Here is a 23,783-nt window from a genome sequence, read left to right on the forward strand (position 1 = left end):
TCTCTCTCATGAGATGTCATGAGATGTCATTCATGAAGCAGGGTGATGTGTCTCTCTCTCATGAGATGTCATGATGAGATGTCATGAAGCAGGGTGATGTCTCTCTCACATGAGATGTCATGAAGCAGGGTGATGTGTCTCTCTCACATGAGATGTCATGATGCAGGGTGATGTGTCTCTCTCTCATGAGATGTCATGATGCAGGGTGATGTGTCTCTCTCACATGAGATGTCATGATGCAGGGTGATGTGTCTCTCTCACATGAGATGTCATGATGCAGGGTGATGTGTCTCTCTCACATGAGATGTCATGATGCAGGGTGATGTGTCTCTCTCACATGAGATGTCATGTCATGATGTGCAGATGGTGAGGGTGATGTCTCTCTCACATGAGATGTCTTCATGATGCAGGGTGATGTGTCTCTCTCACAGGAGATGTCATGATGCAGGGTGATGTGTCTCTCTCACAGGAGATGTCATGAAGCAGGGTGATGTGTCTCTCTCTCATGAGATGTCATGATGCAGGGTGATGTGTCTCTCTCTCATGAGATGTCATGATGCAGGGTGATGTGTCTCTCTCATGAGATGTCATGAAGCAGGGTGATGTGTCTCTCTCACATGAGATGTCATGAAGCAGGGTGATGTGTCTCTCTCTCATGAGATGTCATGATGCAGGGTGATGTGTCTCTCTCTCATGAGATGTCATGAAGCAGGGTGATGTGTCTCTCTCACATGAGATGTCATGAAGCAGGGTGATGTGTCTCTCTCACATGAGATGTCATGAAGCAGGGTGATGTGTCTCTCTCACATGAGATGTCATGAAGCAGGGTGATGTGTCTCTCTCACATGAGATGTCATGAAGCAGGGTGATGTGTCTCTCTCACAGGAGATGTCATGATGCAGGGTGATGTGTGTCTCTCTCTCATGAGATGTCATGAAGCAGGGTGATGTGTGTCTCTCTCATGAGATGTCTTCATGAAGCAGGGTGATGTGTCTCTCTCACATGAGATGTCATGAAGCAGGGTGATGTGTCTCTCTCTCATGAGATGTCTTCATGAAGCAGGGTGATGTGTCTCTCACATGAGATGTCTTCATGATGCAGGGTGATGTGTCTCTCTCATGAGATGTCATGAGATGTGTCTCTCTCATGAGATGATGCAGGGTGATGTGTCTCTCTCATGAGATGTCTTCATGAAGCAGGGTGATGTGTCTCTCTCTCATGAGATGTCATGAAGCAGGGTGATGTGTCTCTCTCACATGAGATGTCTTCATGAAGCAGGGTGATGTGTCTCTCACATGAGATGTCTTCATGAAGCAGGGTGATGTGTCTCTCACATGAGATGTCTTCATGATGCAGGGTGATGTGTCTCTCTCACATGAGATGTCTTCATGAAGCAGGGTGATGTGTCTCTCACATGAGATGTCTTCATGATGCAGGGTGATGTGTCTCTCTCTCATGAGATGTCATGATGCAGGGTGATGTGTCTCTCTCATGAGATGTCATGAAGCAGGGTGATGTGTCTCTCTCACATGAGATGTCTTCATGATGCAGGGTGATGTGTCTCTCTCACATGAGATGTCATGAAGCAGGGTGATGTGTCTCTCTCACATGAGATGTCTTCATGATGCAGGGTGATGTGTCTCTCTCACATGAGATGTCATGATGCAGGGTGATGTGTCTCATGATATGGGGAAGTCAAGGTTGTAACTCGAACCTTACCTATTATCTTCCATGGGACTGTATCATGCCTGTAATGGTGAACCACACTCTGCGTGTGTGTGTGTGTGTGTGTGTGTGTGTGTGTGTGTGTGTGTGTGTGTGTGTGTGTGTGTGTGTGTGTGTGTGTGTGTGTGTGTGTGTGTGTGTGTGTGTGTGTGTGTGTGTGTGTGTGTGTGTGTGTAGGGTTGCAGAATGACGGTAAATATCGCCAACATTCCCAGATTAGCAAGGACAACCCAGCTGTTATGAGTGGCGTGGGTGAAGACATTTACATTACATTTAAGTCATTTAGCAGACGCTCTTATCCAGAGCGACATACAAATTGGTGCATTCACCTTATGACGTTGACTATACGTACCTACTACAGGTTTGATCACGTTTCCCTTGACAGGGTTCTTCCGGAAGGTCGGGGTGATGGCCGGTTTAAGTCTCACCTGTAAAAAAAACAAAAAAATATCACAACAAATATGGAATTTGACGGAAGGTCAAAACAAATGACATCATCTGTAAGCCATCCTTTAGTTGTTTATAGTGTTATTGCCCCCTAGTATCAGTCTACCCATTACATCATCATGAGGATCACATGAAACAACCAATGAGGCCGTGTCTCTAACTGTACTACAAGGTGAGAAATGAGGCCGTGTCTCTAACTGTACTACAAGGTGCGAAATGAGGCCGTGTCTCTAACTGTACTACAAGGTGAGAAATGAGGCCGTGTCTCTAACTGTACTACAAGGTGAGAAATGAGGACGTGTCTCTAACTGTACTACAAGGTGAGAAATGAGGCCGTGTCTCTAACTGTACTACAAGGTGAGAAATGAGGCCGTGTCTCTAACTGTACTACAAGGTGAGAAATGAGGCCGTGTCTCTAACTGTACTACAAGGTGAGAAATGAGGCCGTGTCTCTAACTGTACTACAAGGTGAGAAATGAGGCCGTGTCTCTAACTGTACTACAAGGTGAGAAATGAGGCCGTGTCTCTAACTGTACTACAAGGTGAGAAATGAGGCCGTGTCTCTAACTGTACTGAGAAATGAGGGTGTCTCAACTGTACTCAGTGCATAATGGGGAGTTTTACGCTACACAGACAGACTGGCCGTCGGTCAGGTCTGGAAGATGCCAGATGAGGTGGTCCATTATTAGCCCAGTGTGCCGGTGTTTTAGCGCAGAACGCTCATTTAGCTGGCTAATAATGGGAACCTCAAGTTAAAAAGGGGGCCGGTGTTGGGACCTCAAAGAAAACAATGTGCCAGTGTGTTAGAAACACCCAGGCCGATTTCGGATTCTCGTCCGTCCCTATCTAGCGACATAGCTATACCTAGCATAATTACATTTTTGTAGATCCTAGTCCTTCCCTAGCTAGCTACATCGCTATAGCTAGCATAATTACATTATTGTAGATCCTAGTCCTTCCAGAGCTAGCTACATAGCTATAGCTAGCATGATTACATTATTTTAGATCCTAGTCCTTCCCTAGCTAGCTACAGTATATAGCTATAGCTAGCATAATTACATTATTTTAGATCCTAGTCCGTCCCTAGCTAGCTACAGTATATAGCTACAGCTAGCATAATTTGATTATTTCAGATCCTAGTCCATCCCTAGCTAGCTACATCACTATAGCTAGCTATAACTAGCATAATAAGATTATTTCAGATCCTAGTCTTCCCTAGCTAGCTACATAGCTATAGCTAGCAAAATTAATTATTTCAGAAAAAATTAAAAAAATCACTATAGCTAGCATAATTAGATTATTTCAGATAAGAATATGTCCCTAGCTAGCTACATTGCTATAGCTAGCATAATTAATTATTTCAAATCCTAGTCTGTCCCTAGCTAGCTAAGTATATAGCTATAGCTAGCATAATTAGATTATTTCAGATCCGAGTCCATCCCTAGCTAGCTACATTGCTATAGCTAGCATAATTAGATTATTTCAGATCCTAGTCTGTCCCTAGCTAGCTACAGCTATAGCTAGCATAATTAGATTATTTCAGATCCTAGTCCGCCCTTAGCTAGCTACATCGCTATAGATCACATAATTTGATTATTTCAGATCATAGTCTGTCCCTAGCTAGCTACAGTATATAGCTATAGCTATAACTAGCATAATTAGATTATTTCAGATCCTAGTCTGTCTCTAGCTAGCTACAGTATATAGCTATAGCTATAACTAGCATAATTAGATTATTTCAGATCCTAGTCTGTCCCTAGCTAGCTACATAGCTATAGCTAGCATAATTAGATTATTTCAGATCCTAGTCTCTCCCTAGCTAGCTACATAGCTATAGCTAGCATAATTAGATTATTTCAGATCCTAGTCTCTCCCTAGCTAGCTACATAGCTATAGCTAGCATAATTAGATTATTTCAGATCCTAGTCTCTCCCTAGCTAGCTACATAGCTATAGCTAGCATAATTAGATTATTTCAGATCCTAGTCTCCCTAGCTAGCTACATAGCTATAGCTAGCATAATTAGATTATTTCAGATCCTAGTCTCTCCCTAGCTAGCTACATAGCTATAGCTAGCATAATTAGATTATTTCAGATCCTAGTCTCTCCCTAGCTAGCTACATAGCTATAGCTAGCATAATTAGATTATTTCAGATCCTAGTCTCTGCCTAGCTAGCTACATAGCTATAGCTAGCATAATTAGATTATTTCAGATCCTAGTCTCTCCCTAGCTAGCTACATAGCTATAGCTAGCATAATTAGATTATTTCAGATCCTAGTCCATCCCTAGCTAGCTACAGTATACAGTATATAGCTCTAACTAGCGTAATTCCATTGGGAAAACAACACCCCTGACTTTGCCCTACGACACACAGGCATGGCATCCAGTGGTGCATTAAGCTTTTTTACTGGCGGTGCCAATATCACACCAATTCCTGCTGAGTTAGTTGTTTTCAGACGATGCCAAAGCAACTCTCTCTCCCTGTACTGAACATCTGAGACTGGTCTCTCTCTCTTTATTCTGATTGTCTCTCTCTCCCTGTACTGAACATCTGAGACTGGTCTCTCTCTCTCTCTCCCTGTACTGAACATCTGAGACTGGTCTCTCTCTCTCTATTCTCTCTCTCTCCCTGTACTGAACATCTGAGACTGGTCTCTCTCTCTTTATTCTGATTGTCTCTCTCTCTCTGTACTGAACATCTGAGACTGGTCTCTCTCTCTTTATTCTGATTGTCTCTCTCTCCCTGTACTGAACATCTGAGACTGGTCTCTCTCTCTTTATTCTGATTGTCTCTCTCTCCCTGTACTGAACATCTGAGACTGGTCTCTCTCTCTTTATTCTGATTGTCTCTCTCTCTCTCTGTACTGAACATCTGAGACTGGTCTCTCTCTCTTTATTCTGATTGTCTCTCTCTCCCTGTACTGAACATCTGAGACTGGTCTCTCTCTCTTTATTCTGATTGTCTCTCTCTCCCTGTACTGAACATCTGAGACTGGTCTCTCTCTCTTTATTCTGATTGTCTCTCTCTCCCTGTACTGAACATCTGAGACTGGTCTCTCTCTCTTTATTCTGATTGTCTCTCTCTCCTGTACTGAACATCTGAGACTGGTCTCTCTCTCTTTATTCTGATTGTCTCTCTCTCCCTGTACTGAACATCTGAGACTGGTCTCTCTCTCTTTATTCTGATTGTCTCTCTCTCTCTGTACTGAACATCTGAGACTGGTCTCTCTCTTTATTCTGATTGTCTCTCTCTCCCTGTACTGAACATCTGAGACTGGTCTCTCTCTCTCTTTATTCTGATTGTCTCTCTCTCCCTGTACTGAACATCTGAGACTGGTCTCTCTCTCTTTATTCTGATTGTCTCTCTCCCTGTACTGAACATCTGAGACTGGTCTCTCTCTCTTTATTCTGATTGTCTCTCTCTCCCTGTACTGAACATCTGAGACTGGTCTCTCTCTCTTTATTCTGATTGTCTCTCTCTCCCTGTACTGAACATCTGAGACTGGTCTCTCTCTCTTTATTCTGATTGTCTCTCTCTCCCTGTACTGAACATCTGAGACTGGTCTCTCTCTCTTTATTCTGATTGTCTCTCTCTCTCTGTACTGAACATCTGAGACTGGTCTCTCTCTCTTTATTCTGATTGTCTCTCTCTCTGTACTGAACATCTGAGACTGGTCTCTCTCTTTATTCTGATTGTCTCTCTCTCCCTGTACTGAACATCTGAGACTGGTCTCTCTCTCTTTATTCTGATTGTCTCTCTCTCTCTGTACTGAACATCTGAGACTGGTCTCTCTCTCTTTATTCTGATTGTCTCTCTCTCCCTGTACTGAACATCTGAGACTGGTCTCTCTCTCTTTATTCTGATTGTCTCTCTCTCCCTGTACTGAACATCTGAGACTGGTCTCTCTCTCTTTATTCTGATTGTCTCTCTCTCCCTGTACTGAACATCTGAGACTGGTCTCTCTCTCTTTATTCTGATTGTCTCTCTCTCTCTCTCTCTCTCTCTCTCTCTCTCTCTCTCTCTCTCTCTCTCTCTCTCTCTGTCTCGGTCGCCCTGGCACCTGGCAGCGTACACCATATACCCCACAAGCCAGCCAATCACGCGTTACTCTACCCAGAGGTCAAAGTGTTAGGAGAGCTAAATTAGGCTACCCTCTAAGTCTGGCTCAGACACCTTAACCTCTGTCTGTCTGAATGTCTGGCTCAGACACCTAAACCTCTGTCTGTCTGAATGTCTGGCTCCTATAGTATTGGTTTACAGCGTGCTTCTGCTTTCTCTTTTGGGGTCCAAGCCGCGTTACTTGTAAAGAACTTAGTGCCAACCATTCCTTTCACCACACAGCCCTGTTCTGCTACTTCCTGCTTCCTACTTCCTGCTTCCTGCTACTTGTACTTGTTCTTTCGCTGCTGCAGCATCACAGTGTCCAATAAGCCCATGTGGTCGGGGCATCCTGAAGATGCAAGTCAGTATAATAATACAATTCATCTAGAATAAATGACGTACACAAAGCTAACAACGAGGCTGTAAAGAAACACACACAAAGCTAACAACAAGGCTGTAAAGAAATACACACAAAGCTAACAACGAGGCTGTAAAGAAACACACACAAAGCTAACAACGAGGCTGTAAAGAAACACACACAAAGCTAACAACAAGGCTGTAAAGAAACACACACAAAGCTAACAACGAGGCTGTAAAGAAACACACACAAAGCTAACAACAAGGCTGTAAAGAAACACACACAAAGCTAACAACAAGGCTGTAAAGAAACACACACAAAGCTAACAACGAGGCTGTAAAGAAACACACACAAAGCTAACAACGAGGCTGTAAAGAAACACACACAATGCTCACAACGAGGCTGTAAAGAATCACACAGAATGCTAACAACGAGGCTGTAAAGAAACACACACAAAGCTAACAACGAGGCTGTAAAGAAACACACACAAAGCTAACAACGAGGCTGTAAAGAAACACACACAAAGCTAACAACGAGGCTGTAGAGAAACACACACAAAGCTAACAACGAGGCTGTAAAGAAACACACACAAAGCTAACAACAAGGCTGTAAAGAAACACACACAATGCTAACAACGAGGCTGTAAAGAATCACACAGAATGCTAACAACGAGGCTGTAAAGAAACACACAGAATGCTAACAACGAGGCTGTAGAGAAACACACACAAAGCTAACAACGAGGCTGTAAAAAAACACACACAATGCTAACAACGAGGCTGTAAAGAATCACACAGAATGCTAACAACGAGGCTGTAAAGAAACACACAGAATGCTAACAACGAGGCTGTAAAGAATCACACAGAATGCTAACAACGAGGCTGTAAAGAATCACACAGAATGCTAACAACGAGGCTGTAGAGAATCACACAGAATGCTAACAGCGAGGCTGTAAAGAATCACACAGAATGCTAACAGCGAGGCTGTAAAGAATCACACAGAATGCTAACAACGAGGCTGTAAAGAATCACACAGAATGCTAACAACGAGGCTGTAAAGAATCACACAATCCAATGCTGGAACACCACGAGGCTGTGGAGAGAATCACACACTCCTAAATGTTCCTGAAACTACCATCCTGTAGGTTTCACACAACCCTGTTCCTGGAGAGCTACCATCCTGTAGGTTTCACACAACCCTGTTCCTGGAGAGCTACCATCCTGTAGGTTTACACTCCAACCCTGTTCCTGGAGAGCTACCATCCTGTAGGTTTACACTCCAACCCTGTTCCTGGAGAGCTACCATCCTGTAGGTTTCACTCCAACCCTGTTCCTGGAGAGCTACCATCCTGTAGGTTTCACTCCAACCCTGTTCCTGGAGAGCTACCATCCTGTAGGTTTCACTCCAACCCTGTTCCTGGAGAGCTACCATCCTGTAGGTTTACACTCCAACCCTGTTCCTGGAGAGCTACCATCCTGTAGGTTTACACTCCAACCCTGTTCCTGGAGAGCTACCATCCTGTAGGTTTACACTCCAACCCTGTTCCTGGAGAGCTACCATCCTGTAGGTTTACACTCCAACCCTGTTCCTGGAGAGCTACCATCCTGTAGGTTTCACTCCAACCCTGTTCCTGGAGAGCTACCATCCTGTAGGTTTACACTCCAACCCTGTTCCTGGAGAGCTACCATCCTGTAGGTTTACACTCCAACCCTGTTCCTGGAGAGCTACCATCCTGTAGGTTTACACTCCAACCCTGTTCCTGGAGAGCTACCATCCTGTAGGTTTCACTCCAACCCTGTTCCTGGAGAGCTACCATCCTGTAGGTTTCACTCCAACCCTGTTCCTGGAGAGCTACCATCCTGTAGGTTTACACTCCAACCCTGTTCCTGGAGAGCTACCATCCTGTAGGTTTCACTCCAACCCTGTTCCTGGAGAGCTACCATCCTGTAGGTTTCACTCCAACCCTGTTCCTGGAGAGCTACCATCCTGTAGGTTTACACTCCAACCCTGTTCCTGGAGAGCTACCTTCCTGTAGGTTTCACTCCAACCCTGTTCCTGGAGAGCTACCATCCTGTAGGTTTCACTCCAACCCTGTTCCTGGAGAGCTACCTTCCTGTAGGTTTCACTCCAACCCTGTTCCTGGAGAGCTACCATCCTGTAGGTTTCACTCCAACCCTGTTCCTGGAGAGCTACCATCCTGTAGGTTTCACTCCAACCCTGTTCCTGGAGAGCTACCATCCTGTAGGTTTCACTCCAACCCTGTTCCTGGAGAGCTACCATCCTGTAGGTTTCACTCCAACCCTGTTCCTGGAGAGCTACCATCCTGTAGGTTTCACTCCAACCCTGTTCCTGGAGAGCTACCATCCTGTAGGTTTACACTCCAACCCTGTTCCTGGAGAGCTACCATCCTGTAGGTTTACACTCCAACCCTAATCTAGCACATCTGATTCTAATAATTAGCTGGTTGATTAGCTGAACCAGGTTAGTTACCACACTACAGGGGTGTAGCTCTCCAGGAACAGAACAGCCCTGTTTGCAGCATGTCTTACCTGTCTGGCTACATTGATCTGAAGGTGTGGATGTCTGGGTCCAGGGCCTGGAGCATCCCTCAACAGGGCCCTTCTCTGGATGGGCAGCCAGCCCACTCTCACCGGAGTCAGAGAGCTGAGTTTAGCCTCCTCCTTCCCTGGAGCCTGCTTGATTATAGCCCTTTCCCAGCTACCGTTGTAGTCCGGGGTGGAGGACAATCCTGCCCTGAGGGACTCCTGGCTGCCCAGGGAACTGTCACATGGGCTGGGAGTCCCACAGGGGGAGAGGTCCCTGTCCCGGCTGTAGAGAGATGGGGACGAGGGGAGGCCTTGGTAGTGGTGACGCAGGCCAGAGCCAACGGGTTCCTTGTGAAGGGTTGGCATCGACGCTGTCCCGTCGTAGAAAGGGGCCTGTACTTGATCTCTCTGCACTCGGTCAGGGTTTCCGAAATATCTCCCGTTCTCCATCCTCTCCAGCTCCTGTAACCACCTGTCTAGATTCTGGCTACCTCCCTCGATGACACTGTGCGGGCGAGGGGTACGACCCAAATGACCCTTCGGATGGGGCTCAACCTCTGGGCTGTCAGTGGGGCTTCCTTCAAAATAGTCCCCACTCTGCATCTTCTCCAACTCATACAGCCACTCGTTCATCTGACGTCTTCCCTCGATGGCGCTGTGTGGCCGAGGGGTACGAGCAGGGGTAAATTGAGGGGGAGATGGAGGCACAAGCTCTACCTTGGACACTTGGCCAGGACTGCTAACTGGGCTTCCTCCTTTAAAATAGGTCTGACACTGCACTCTCTCCAACTCCTGCAAACACCTGTCTAGATTCTGGCTGTGGCTCCCTTCATCTCTGGCGCTCTGTTGCCGGGGAGGGTTACATCCCGGAAGACCGGTATGTCGGGGCACCACCTCCACGTCAGACATGAGTCCGTCCCAACGGGACGGTTCCCATGATCTTCTCCAGCCCGGATCCTGGCCCCTACGGGCCCCCGGGTGGGCAGATGGCCCACGAAGATTCATCTCTCTGGGGCTAAGGTAACCGACAGCTTCCCATCTCCAGTTTCAAACCCCTGGTTTTGGATAAAGCTCCTTCTTTACATCAGCTATTAACGAGAAGGACCCTCTGGCTGGCCAGGGATACGAGGCACGGCAGAAATATCTGGCCAGGAATCAGGGGCTACACGGCGGCAGGCAGTAGATTCAGATTATTAAGGAGCTGTTGGATATCTGGAAGCAAAAGAACCATCATAATGTATTATTGATTAGGAAGCTCCGAGGAACAGACCTGGAAATCAACAGCTTCCTGGCTGTGATAACCACATCATCATCTTAATATAAAATAATGACACAAACAGAGATACTACATACTAATATGTACCAGAAGATCCTGGGAGTTTAAGAGTGAATATAGAAACAGAAAAGGAAAAGGTTCAAATATAAAACTAATAAATATATTTTTTAAAATATATATAAATCCAACGACTCATCCATCCGTATCATCCATCCATGGTTTAAATCAACTCAAATGTTATTGGTCACACACACCTGGTTAGCAGATGTTAATGCGAGTGTAGCGAAATGCTTGTGCTTCTAGTTCCGACAATGCAGTAATAACCAACAAGTAATCTAACTAACAATTCCTAAACTACTACCGTATACACACAAGTGTCAAGGGATGAAGAATAGGTACGGTTTACATCCGTATCATCCATCCAGTGTATAATTCATCCATCCAGGGTGTTATTCATCCATCCAGGGTATTATTCATCCATCCAGGTATTATTCATCCATCCAGGGTATTATTCATCCATCCAGGGTGTTATTCATCCATCCAGGTGTTATTCATCCATCCAGGGTATTATTCATCCATCCAGGGTATTCATTCATCCATCCAGGGTATTATTCATCCATCCAGGGTATTATTCATCCATCCAGGGTATTATTCATCCATCCAGGGTATTATTCATCCATCCAGGGTGTTATTCATCCATCCAGGGTATTATTCATCCATCCAGGGTATTATTGATCCATCCAGTGTATTATTCATCCATCCAGGGTATTATTCATCCATCCAGGGTATTATTCATCCATCCAGGGTGTTATTCATCCATCCAGGGTATTATTCATCCATCCAGGGTGTTATTCATCCATCCAGGGTATTATTCATCCATCCAGGATGTTATTCATCCATCCAGTGTATTATTCATCCATCCAGGGTATTATTCATCCATCCAGTGTGTTATTCATCCATCCAGTGTATTATTCATCCATCCAGTGTATTATTCATCCATCCAGGGTGTTATTTATCCATCCAGGGTATTATTCATCCATCCAGGGTATTATTCATCCATCCAGGGTGTTATTCATCCATCCAGTGTATTATTCATCCTTCCAGGGTGTTATTCATCCATCCAGGGTGTTATTCATCCATCCAGTGTATTATTCATCCATCCAGGGTATTATTCATCCATCCAGGGTATTATTCATCCATCCAGGGTATTATTCATCCATCCAGGGTATTATTATTCATCCATCCAGTGTATTATTCATCCATCCAGGGTATTATTCATCCATCCAGGGTATTATTCATCCATGTTATTCATCCATCCAGGGTATTATTCATCCATCCAGGGTATTATTCATCCATCCAGGGTGTTATTATTCAGGGTATTCCATCCATCCAGGGTGTTATTCATCCATCCAGGGTATTATTCATCCATCCAGGGTGTTATTCATCCATCCAGGGGGTGTTATTCATTATTCATCCATCCAGTTATTCATCCATGTATTATTCATCCATCCAGGGTATTATTCATCCATCCAGGGTATTATTCATCCATCCAGGGTATTATTCATCCATCCAGGGTATTATTCATCCATCCAGGGTATTATTCATCCATCCAGGTTTTTAAATTCATCCATAATTCATCCATCCAGGTGTTATTCATCCATCCAGGGTGTTATTCATCCATCCAGGTGTTATTCATCCATCCAGGGTGTTATTCATCCATCCAGGTGTTATTCATCCATCCAGGGTGTTATTCATCCATCCAGGGTATTATTCATCCATCCAGGTGTTATTCATCCATCCCAGGGTGTTATTCATCCATCCAGTGTATTATTCATCCATCCAGGGTATTATTCATCCATCCAGGGTGTTATTCATCCATCCAGTGTATTATTCATCCATCCAGGGTGTTATTCATCCATCCAGGGTATTATTCATCCATCCAGGGTGTTATTCATCCATCCAGGGTATTATTCATCCATCCAGGGTATTATTCATCCATCCAGGGTGTTATTCATCCATCCAGGGTATTATTCATCCATCCAGGGTATTATTCATCCATCCAGTGTATTATTCATCCATCCAGGGTGTTATTCATCCATCCAGGGTGTTATTCATCCATCCAGGGTGTTATTCAGGGTGTATTATTCATCCATCCAGGGTATTATTCATCCATCCAGGGTATTATTCATCCATCCAGGGTGTTATTCATCCTTCCAGTGTATTATTCATCCATCCAGGGTATTATTCATCCATCCAGGGTGTTATTCATCCATCCAGGGTGTTATTCATCCATCCAGGGTATTATTCATCCATCCAGGGTATTATTCATCCATCCAGGGTATTATTCATCCATCCAGGGTGTTATTCATCCATCCAGGGTGTTATTCATCCATCCAGGGTGTTATTCATCCATCCAGGGTATTATTCATCCATCCAGGGTGTTATTCATCCATCCAGGGTATTATTCATCCATCCAGGGTATTATTCATCCATCCAGGGTATTATTCATCCATCCAGGGTATTATTCATCCATCAGGGTGTTATTCATCCATCCAGGGTATTATTCATCCATCCAGGGTGTTATTCATCCATCCAGGGTATTATTCATCCATCAGGGTATTATTCATCCCAGGGTGTTATTCATCCATCCAGGGCGTTATTCATCCATCCAGGGGTTATTCATCCATCCAGGGTGTTATTCATCCATCCAGGTATTATTCATCCATCCAGGGTGTTATTCATCCATCCAGGGTGTTATTCATCCATCCAGGTATTATTCATCCATCCAGGGTTATTCATCCATCCAGGGTATTATTCATCCATCCAGGGTGTTATTCATCCATCCAGGGTATTATTCATCCATCCAGGGTGTTATTCATCCATCCAGGGTATTATTCATCCATCCAGGGTATTATTCATCCATCCAGGGTATTATTCATCCATCCAGGGTATTATTCATCCATCCAGGGTGTTATTCATCCATCCAGGGTATTATTCATCCATCCAGGGTATTATTCATCCATCCAGGGTATTATTCATCCATCCAGGGTATTATTCATCCATCCAGGGTATTATTCATCCATCCAGGGTGTTATTCATCCATCCAGGGTGTTATTCATCCATCCAGGGTATTATTCATCCATCCAGGTATTATTCATCCATCCAGGGTATTATTCATCCATCCAGGTATTATTCATCCATCCAGGGTATTATTCATCCATCCAGGGTGTTATTCATCCATCCAGGGTATTATTCATCCATCCAGTGTATTATTCATCCATCCAGGGTATTATTCATCCATCCAGGGTGTTATTCATCCATCCAGGTGTTATTCATCCATCCAGGTATTATTCATCCATCCAGGGTATTATTCATCCATCCAGGGTATTATTCATCCATCCAGGGTGTTATTCATCCATCATCCCAGGGTGTTATTCATCCATCCAGGGTGTTATTCATCCATCCAGGGTGTTATTCATCCATCCAGGGTATTATTCATCCATCCAGGGTGTTATTCATCCATCCAGGGTATTATTCATCCATCCAGGGTATTATTCATCCATCCAGGGTATTATTCATCCATCCAGGGTATTATTCATCCATCCAGGGTGTTATTCATCCATCCAGGGTATTATTCATCCATCCAGGGTGTTATTCATCCATCCAGGGTGTTATTCATCCATCCAGGGTATTATTCATCCATCCAGGTGTTATTCATCCATCCAGGGTGTTATTCATCCATCCAGGGTTTATTCATCCATCCAGGGTGTTATTCATCCATCCAGGGTGTTATTCATCCATCCAGGGTATTATTCATCCATCCAGGGTGTTATTCATCCATCCAGGGTGTTATTCATCCATCCAGGGTATTATTCATCCATCCAGTTATTCATCCATCCAGGTGTTATTCATCCATCCAGGGTATTATTCATCCATCCAGGGTATTATTCATCCATCCAGGGTGTTATTCATCCATCCAGGGTATTATTCATCCATCCAGGGTGTTATTCATCCATCCAGTGTATTATTCATCCATCCAGGGTGTTATTCATCCATCCAGGGTATTATTCATCCATCCAGGGTATTATTCATCCATCCAGGGTGTTATTCATCCATCCAGGGTATTATTCATCCATCCAGGGTATTATTCATCCATCCAGGGTGTTATTCATCCATCCAGGGTGTTATTCATCCATCCAGGGTATTATTCATCCATCCAGGGTATTATTCATCCATCCAGGGTATTATTCATCCATCCAGGGTGTTATTCATCCATCCAGGGTATTATTCATCCATCCAGGGTATTATTCATCCATCCAGTGTGTTATTCATCCATCCAGGTGTTATTCATCCATCCAGGGTGTTATTCATCCATCCAGTGTGTTATTCATCCATCCAGGTGTTATTCATCCATCCAGGGTATTATTCATCCATCCAGGGTGTTATTCATCCATCCAGTGTATTATTCATCCATCCAGGGTGTTATTCATCCATCCAGGGTATTATTCATCCATCCAGGGTATTATTCATCCATCCAGGGTGTTATTCATCCATCCAGGGTATTATTCATCCATCCAGGTGTTATTCATCCATCCAGGGGTGTATTATTCATCCATCCAGGGTGTTATTCATCCATCCAGGGTGTTATTCATCCATCCAGGGTATTATTCATCCATCCAGGGTGTTATTCATCCATCCAGTGTATTATTCATCCATCCAGGGTGTTATTCATCCATCCAGGGTATTATTCATCCATCCAGGGTATTATTCATCCATCCAGTGTGTTATTCATCCATCCAGGGTGTTATTCATCCATCCAGTGTGTTATTCATCCATCCAGGTGTTATTCATCCATCCAGGGTATTATTCATCCATCCAGGGTGTTATTCATCCATCCAGTGTATTATTCATCCATCCAGGGTGTTATTCATCCATCCAGGGTATTATTCATCCATCCAGTGTATTATTCATCCATCCAGGGTGTTATTCATCCATCCAGGGTATTATTCATCCATCCAGGGTATTATTCATCCATCCAGGGTATTATTCATCCATCCAGGGTATTATTCATCCATCCAGGGTATTATTCATCCATCCAGGGTATTATTCATCCATCCAGGGTATTATTCATCCATCCAGGGTGTTATTCATCCATCCAGGGTGTTATTCATCCATTATTCATCCATCCAGGGTATTATTCATCCATCCAGGGTATTATTCATCCATCCAGGGTATTATTCATCCATCCAGGGTATTATTCATCCATCCAGGGTGTTATTCATCCATCCAGGGTATTATTCATCCATCCAGGGTATTATTCATCCATCCAGGGTGTTATTCATCCATCCAGGGTATTATTCATCCATCCAGGGTGTTATTCATCCATCCAGTGTATTATTCATCCATCCAGGGTGTTATTCATCCATCCAGGGTGTTATTCATCCATCCAGGGTATTATTCATCCATCCAGGGTATTATTCATCCATCCAGGGTGTTATTCATCCATCCAGGGTATTATTCATCCATCCAGGGTGTTATTCATCCATCCAGGGTATTATTCATCCATCCAGGGTATTATTCATCCATCCAGGGTGTTATTCATCCATCCAGGGTATTATTCATCCATCCAGTGTATTATTCATCCATCCAGGGTATTATTCATCCATCCAGTGTATTATTCATCCATCCAGGGTATTATTCATCCATCCAGGGTATTATTCATCCATCCAGGGTGTTATTCATCCATCCAGGGTATTATTCATCCATCCAGTGTATTATTCATCCATCCAGGGTATTATTCATCCATCCAGTGTATTATTCATCCATCCAGGGTATTATTCATCCATCCAGGGTATTATTCATCCATCCAGGGTGTTATTCATCCATCCAGGGTATTATTCATCCATCCAGGGTGTTATTCATCCATCCAGGGTATTATTCATCCATCCAGGGTATTATTCATCCATCCAGGGTGTTATTCATCCATCCAGGGTATTATTCATCCATCCAGGGTATTATTCATCCATCCAGGGTATTATTCATCCATCCAGTGTATTATTCATCCATCCAGGGTATTATTCATCCATCCAGGGTATTATTCATCCATCCAGGGTATTATTCATCCATCCAGGGTATTATTCATCCATCCAGGGTATTATTCATCCATCCAGGGTGTTATTCATCCATCCAGTGTATATTCATCCATCCAGGGTATTATTCATCCATCCATCTATTCCAAATTTCCCTTGTTGTTTCTACTTTTTGGTCGATCCATTTCTCTGTCAGGCAGTCAGGCACGGAGATGGCTCTCCCTGTGGGATGTTTCTTAAACAAACAAAAGAGTTACAGAGCAGAGAGCCAGGGAGGGAGGGAGGGAGGGAGGGAGGGAGAAGACAGAGAGCCAGGGAGGGAGGGAGGGAGGGAGGGAGGGAGGGAGGGAGGGAGGGAGGGAGGGAGGGAGGGAGGGAGGGAGGGAGGGAGGGAGGGAGGGAGGGAGGGAGGAGACAGAGAGGCCTCTCCATGCCATCTCTACCCCACTGAAACAAAGAGGTGCCAGAATCAATGGCATCAGCACCCAGTTGTTGGGGGTTAATTGCAATGCTCAAGGGCACAGCGGGAAATTTTACCACCTTGCCGGCTCGTGGATTCAAACCAGCATCCTTTTGCTTACTGCCCAACACTGTTCAGCGCTAGGCTACCTGCCTCGCAAACTCAATAACTTAGCAAACTCACCCAGTTAATCAATAACTTAGCAAACTCACCCAGTTAATCAATAACTTAGCAAACTCACCCCAGTTAATCAAGCAAACTCACGGTTAATCGATAACTTAGCAAACTCACCCCCAGTTAATCAATAACTTAGCAAACTCACCCCAGTTAATCAATAACTTAGCAAACTCATCCCAGTTAATCAATAACTTAGCAAACTCACCCCAGTTAATCAATAATAGCAAAACTCCCAGTTAATCAAAACTCACTCACCCAGTTAATCAATAACTTAGCAAACTCACCCCAGTTAATCGATAACTTAGCAAACTCACCCCCAGTTAATCAATAACTTAGCAAACTCACCCCCAGTTAATCAATAACTTAGCAAACTCACCCCAGTTAATCGATAACTTAGCAAACTCACCCCCAGTTAATCAATAACTTAGCAAACTCACCCCCAGTTAATCAATAACTTAGCAAACTCACCCCAGTTAATCAATAACTTAGCAAACTCACCCCCAGTTAATCAATAACTTAACAAACTCACCCAGTTAATCAATAACTTAGCAAACTCACCCCAGTTAATGAGTAACTTAGCAAACTCACCCCAGTTAATCAATAACTTAGTAAACTCACCCCAGTTAATCAATAACTTAGCAAACTCACCCCAGTTAATCAATAACTTAGCAAACTCACCCAGTTAATCAATAACTTAGCAAACTCACCCCCAGTTAATCAGTAACTTAGCAAACTCACCCAGTTAATCAATAACTTAGCAAACTCACCCAGTTAATCAGTAACTTAGCAAACTCACCCCAGTTAATCAATAACATAACAAACTCACCCAGTTAATCGATAACTTAGCAAACTCACCCCAGTTAATCAATAACTTAGCAAACTCACCCCCAGTTAATCAACAACTTAACAAACTCACCCAGTTAATCAATAATTTAGCAAACTCACCCAGTTAATCAATAACTTAGCAAACTCACCCCAGTTAATCAGTAACTTAGCAAACTCACCCCAGTTAATCAATAACTTAGCAAACTCACCCAGTTAATCAATAACTTAGCAAACTCACCCAGTTAATCAGTAACTTAGCAAACTCACCCCAGTTAATCAATAACTTAACAAACTCACCCAGTTAATCGATAACTTAGCAAACTCACCCCAGTTAATCAATAACTTAGCAAACTCACCCCCAGTTAATCAATAACTTAACAAACTCACCCAGTTAATCAATAATTTAGCAAACTCACCCAGTTAATCAATAACTTAGCAAACTCACCCCAGTTAATCTGTAACTTAGCAAACTCACCCCAGTTAATCAATAACTTAACAAACTCACCCCAGTTAATCAATCATTTAGCAAACTCACCCAGTTAATCAATAATTTAGCAAACTCACCCAGTTAATCAATAACTTAGCAAACTCACCCCAGTTAATCAATAACTTAGCAAACTCACCCAGTTAATCAATAACTTAGCAAACTCACCCCCAGTTAATAACTTAGCAAACTCACCCCAGTTAATCAATAATTTAGCAAACTCACCCCAGTTAATCAATAACTTAGCAAACTCACCCCCAGTTAATCAATAACTTAACAAACTCACCCCAGTTAATCAATCATTTAGCAAACTCACCCAGTTAATCAATAACTTAGCAAACTCACCCCCAGTTAATAACTTAGCAAACTCACCCCCAGTTAATCAATAACTTAACAAACTCACCCCCAGTTAATCAATAACTTAGCAAACTCACCCCCAGTTAATCGATAACTTAGCAAACTCACCCCAGTTAATCAATAACTTAGCAAACTCACCCCAGTTAATCGATAACTTAACAAACTCACCCCAGTTAATCAATCATTTAGCAAACTCACCCAGTTAATCAATAACTTAGCAAACTCACCCCCAGTTAATAACTTAGCAAACTCACCCCCAGTTAATCAATAACTTAACAAACTCACCCCAGTTAATCAATAACTTAACAAACTCACCCCAGTTAATCAATAACTTAGCAAACTCACCCCCAGTTAATCAATAACTTAGCAACAAGCCAGGCTTCTTCTCTGCAACTCTTTCCATCCAGATCTCTAGCCCAGGTCTCTTGGTAATACTTCTGTCTCTTCCTCTGATCATGTGGTGTGATGGCTGATGAACCATTGCTGTCCTCAAGCCTCTGTGTCCCAGACATGTGATTCCTGCAAGACTTGTGTCTGTTTCCCAAGTGGCACCCTGTTTCCAATGTACAGTGCACTTCTTTTGACCAGAGCCTTAATAGTAGTGCACTATAATGGGAATAGGATGGCATTTGGGATGCACCTCTGTGAGATAAACGGCTCAGTGGGCTGCTTGGATAAGTAACTCTGACCCGGCATGATGTCCCAAGACTCATTTGTGAACAACAGCAGCGATAGTCTAAATTATCCTGCGGGCCTGATCGAACCTCCTTGGGGGCCGGTTCCGGCCCGCGGGCCGTATGTTTGACACCCCTGGTCTAGAAGGTTCCGACGTCTCCCTTGTTCTTTGGAAGGAATGTTGCTAATGTTTGGAATATTCAGAAATAGTTGTTGTTTGTTTGTTTGTTTGTTTTGTCCTTGACGGTCCTTCTGTAGCTCAGTTGGTAGAGCATGGCGCTTGTAACGCCAGGGTAGTGGGTTCGATTCCCGGGACCACCCATACGTAGAATGTATGCACACATGACTGTAAGTCGCTTTGGATAAAAGCGTCTGCTAAATGGCATATATATTATTATTATTATTATTATATATTATTGTCATAGTGAAACAGACTGGAGAACACATTATAATGCCCTGAATGTGTTTGTTTTGTCCTTGATGATTGTCATAGTGAACACAGACTGGAGAACACATTATAATGCCCTGAATGTGTTTGTTTTGTCCTTGAGATAAAACTAAACTAATGTTTGGAATATTCAGAAATTTCCTGCTTTAAAGACAATAGATACTTGTTTGTTGTCTACGTGTATCACAACAACAAAAAATCACATGTAACTAAATCCTACAACCACAACCGCAAAGTATAAAGTGTTCATTTGAACAAGGTGAAAATTTAGATGGGTGTTCCTTCCCTGTAGAGAGAGAGAGAGAGAGAGAGAGAGAGAGAGAGAGAGAGAGAGAGAGAGAGAGACCAGATCAGAGACAGAGAGAGAGACAGAGAAAGAGAGAGAGAGAGAGAGACAGATACAGAGAGATTCTGAGAGAGAGAGAGAGAGAGACATTCAGAAAGAAGAGAGAGAGAGTTTAGAGAGAGAGAGACAGAAGAGGAGAGAGAGTGAAGAAGTTATTTTGAGAGATTTTGAGAGAGAGAGAGTTGCTTTGGTTGAAAACTCCAATGCCCTCTGCTGGAATTACAGTATATCAGTGTTATGATCCACAGCAAAATACAACATATTACGTTCCTCGTTTATACATTGTCTGTATATTCTGTGTATTGTGGCAGCACCATTTCACCAGATCAAGTTTCTGGTACATGTAAATGTCCTTGGCATACAGAATACAGGGGTGATTCTGATTCTGAAAGAGACATTCAGAAATGAGTGTTTTTAAATACAGGAAGGGAAAGTTTTCTGTGAAAAGTTATTTTGGGATTTTGCCGGTTGCACATTTAAATAAACATGAGACGGTTTATCTGTGTCAACTTTCCACTCATCTCCTCTCATTCTGAAACATCAGCGCTTTGAGGACAATCCTCTCCTCCCGCCTGTCATCAACATTCCACCTCTCCTAACATTCTAAACATCAGGGTTTATCTGTGATCAGCATTCCACCTCTCCTAACATTCTAAACATCAGGGTTTATCTGTGATCAACATTCCACCTCTCCTAACATTCTAAACATCAGGGTTTATCTGTGATCAGCATTCCACCACTCCTAACATTCTAAACATCAGGGTTTATCTGTGATCAACATTCCACCTCTCCTAACATTCTAAACATCAGGGTTTATCTGTGATCAACATTCCACCACTCCTAACATTCTAAACATCAGGGTTTATCTGTGATCAACATTCCACCTCTCCTAACATTCTAAACATCAGGGTTTATCTGTGATCAACATTCCACCACTCCTAACATTCTAAACATCAGGGTTTATCTGTCATCAACATTCCACCTCTCCGAACATTCTAGACATCAGGGTTTATCTGTGATCAACATTCCGCCACTCCTAACATTCTAAACATCCGGGTTTATCTGTGATCAACATTCCGCCACTCCTAACATTCTAAACATCAGGGTTTATCTGCTCATTATTAGGAGGGTTCGGAGCAAGGGACACAGACAAGGGGACAGGAGGGGGGCGAGAGATGGGTGGAAAGAGAGAGAGGGGGGAGGAGGGATGGGGAGACACATTCTATGCCATCGAAAGGTACATCAAATTTGATATAATAATTTGAATCTGGCTAAAAATACTTGAATCAGTTATAGAGCCCATTGCCCTTTATGGTTGTGAGGTCTGGGGTCCGTTCACCAACCAATAATTCACAAAATGGGACAAACACCAAATTGAGACTCTGCATGCAGAATTCTGATAAAATATCCTCCGTGTACAACGTAGAACACCAAATAATGCATGCAGAGCAGAACAAGGCCGATACTCGTTAATTATCAAAATCCAGAAAAGAGTTGTTAAATTCTATAACCACCTAAAAGGAAGCGATTCCCAAACCTTCCATAACAAAGTCCTCACCTACAGAGAGATGAACCTGGAGAAGAGTCCCCTAAGCAAGCTGGTCCTGGGGCTCTGTTCACAAACACAAACAGACCCCACAGAGCCTCAGGACAGCAACATAATTAGACCCAAACCCAATCATGAGAAAACAGAAAGATAATTACTTGTCACATTGGAAAGAATTAACAAAAAAATCAGAGCAAACTAGAATGTTATTTGGTCCTAAACAGAGAGGACACAGTGGCAGAATACCTGACCACTGTGACTGACCCAAACTTAAGGAAATCTTTGACTATGTACAGACCCAATTGTGAGAACCTCCCATATCTACTGGGTGAAATTCCACAGTGTGACATTACATTTACATTTAAGTCATTTAGCAGACGCTCTTATCCAGAGCGACTTACAAATTGGTGCATTCACCTTATGACATCCAGTGGAACAGCCACTTTACAATAGTGCATCTAAATCTTTTAAGGGGGGAGAAGGATTACTTTATCCTATCCTAGGTATTCCTTAAAGAGGTGGGGTTTCAGGTGTCTCCGGAAGGTGGTGATTGACTCCGCTGTCCTGGCGTCGTGAGGGAGTGTGTTCCACCATTGGGGAGCCAGAGCAGCGAACAGTTTTGACTGAGCTGAGCGGGAACTGTACTTCCTCAGTGGTAGGGAGGCGAGCAGGCCAGAGGTGGATGAACGCAGTGCCCTTGTTTGGGTGTAGGGCCTGATCAGAGCCTGGAGGTACTGAGGTGCCGTTCCCCTCACAGCTCCGTAGGCAAGCACCATGGTCTTGTAGCGGATGCGAGCTTCAACTGGAAGCCAGTGGAGAGAGCGGAGGAGCGGGGTGACATGAGAGAACTTGGGAAGGTTGAACACCAGACGGGCTGCGGCGTTCTGGATGAGTTGTAGGGGTTTAATGGCACAGGCAGGGAGCCCAGCCAACAGTGAGTTGCAGTAATCCAGACGGGAGATGACAAGTGCCTGGATTAGGACCTGCGCCGCTTCCTGTGTGAGGCAGGGTCGTACTCTGCGGATGTTGTAGAGCATGAACCTACAGGAACGGGCCACCGCCTTGATGTTAGTTGAGAACGACAGGGTGTTGTCCAGGATCACGCCAAGGTTCTTAGCGCTCTGGGAGGAGGACACAATGGAGTTGTCAACCGTGATGGCGAGATCATGGAACGGGCAGTCCTTCCCCGGGAGGAAGAGCAGCTCCGTCTTGCCGAGGTTCAGCTTGAGGTGGTGATCCGTCATTCACACTGATATGTCTGCCAGACATGCAGAGATGCGATTCGCCACCTGGTCATCAGAAGGGGGAAAGGAGAAGATTAATTGTGTGTCGTCTGCATAGCAATGATAGGAGAGACCATGTGAGGTTATGACAGAGCCAAGTGACTTGGTGTATAGCGAGAATAGGAGAGGGCCTAGAACAGAGCCCTGGGGGACACCAGTGGTGAGAGCGCGTGGTGAGGAGACAGATTCTCGCCACGCCACCTGGTAGGATAGACCTGTCAGGTAGGACGCAATCCAAGCGTGGGCCGCGCCGGAGATGCCCAACTCGGAGAGGGTGGAGAGGAGGATCTGATGGTTCACAGTATCGAAGGCAGCCGATAGGTCTAGAAGGATGAGAGCAGAGGAGAGAGAGTTAGCTTTAGCAGTGCGGAGCGCCTCCGTGATACAGAGAAGAGCAGTCTCAGTTGAATGACTAGTCTTGAAACCTGACTGATTTGGATCAAGAAGGTCATTCTGAGAGAGATAGCGGGAGAGCTGGCCAAGGACGGCACGTTCAAGAGTTTTGGAGAGAAAAGAAAGAAGGGATACTGGTCTGTAGTTGTTGACATCGGAGGGATCGAGTGTAGGTTTTTTCAGAAGGGGTGCAACTCTCGCTCTCTTGAAGACGGAAGGGACGTAGCCAGCGGTCAGGGATGAGTTGAT

General features: G+C 43.9%; 1 protein-coding gene across 1 annotated transcript; it reads right to left on the reverse strand.

Moving 5' to 3' along the window:
• Nucleotides 1-2,077: 2,077 nt before the first annotated feature.
• On the reverse strand, nt 2,078-10,930 carry LOC127918380 (uncharacterized; the record flags this gene model as incomplete). Its single annotated transcript, XM_052501654.1, has 3 exons — nt 10,706-10,930; nt 9,179-10,387; nt 2,078-2,153 (listed from the first exon to the last, which is right to left on the reverse strand). Coding segments are annotated over exons 2-3 (1,078 nt in total), but the record flags the coding sequence as incomplete, so codon positions are not given.
• Between the last annotated feature and the right edge of the window lie 12,853 nt (nt 10,931-23,783).

The sequence above is a fragment of the Oncorhynchus keta genome, unplaced genomic scaffold (genome assembly GCF_023373465.1).
Source record: "Oncorhynchus keta strain PuntledgeMale-10-30-2019 unplaced genomic scaffold, Oket_V2 Un_contig_14081_pilon_pilon, whole genome shotgun sequence".
Classification (NCBI taxonomy): Eukaryota; Metazoa; Chordata; class Actinopteri; order Salmoniformes; family Salmonidae; genus Oncorhynchus; species Oncorhynchus keta.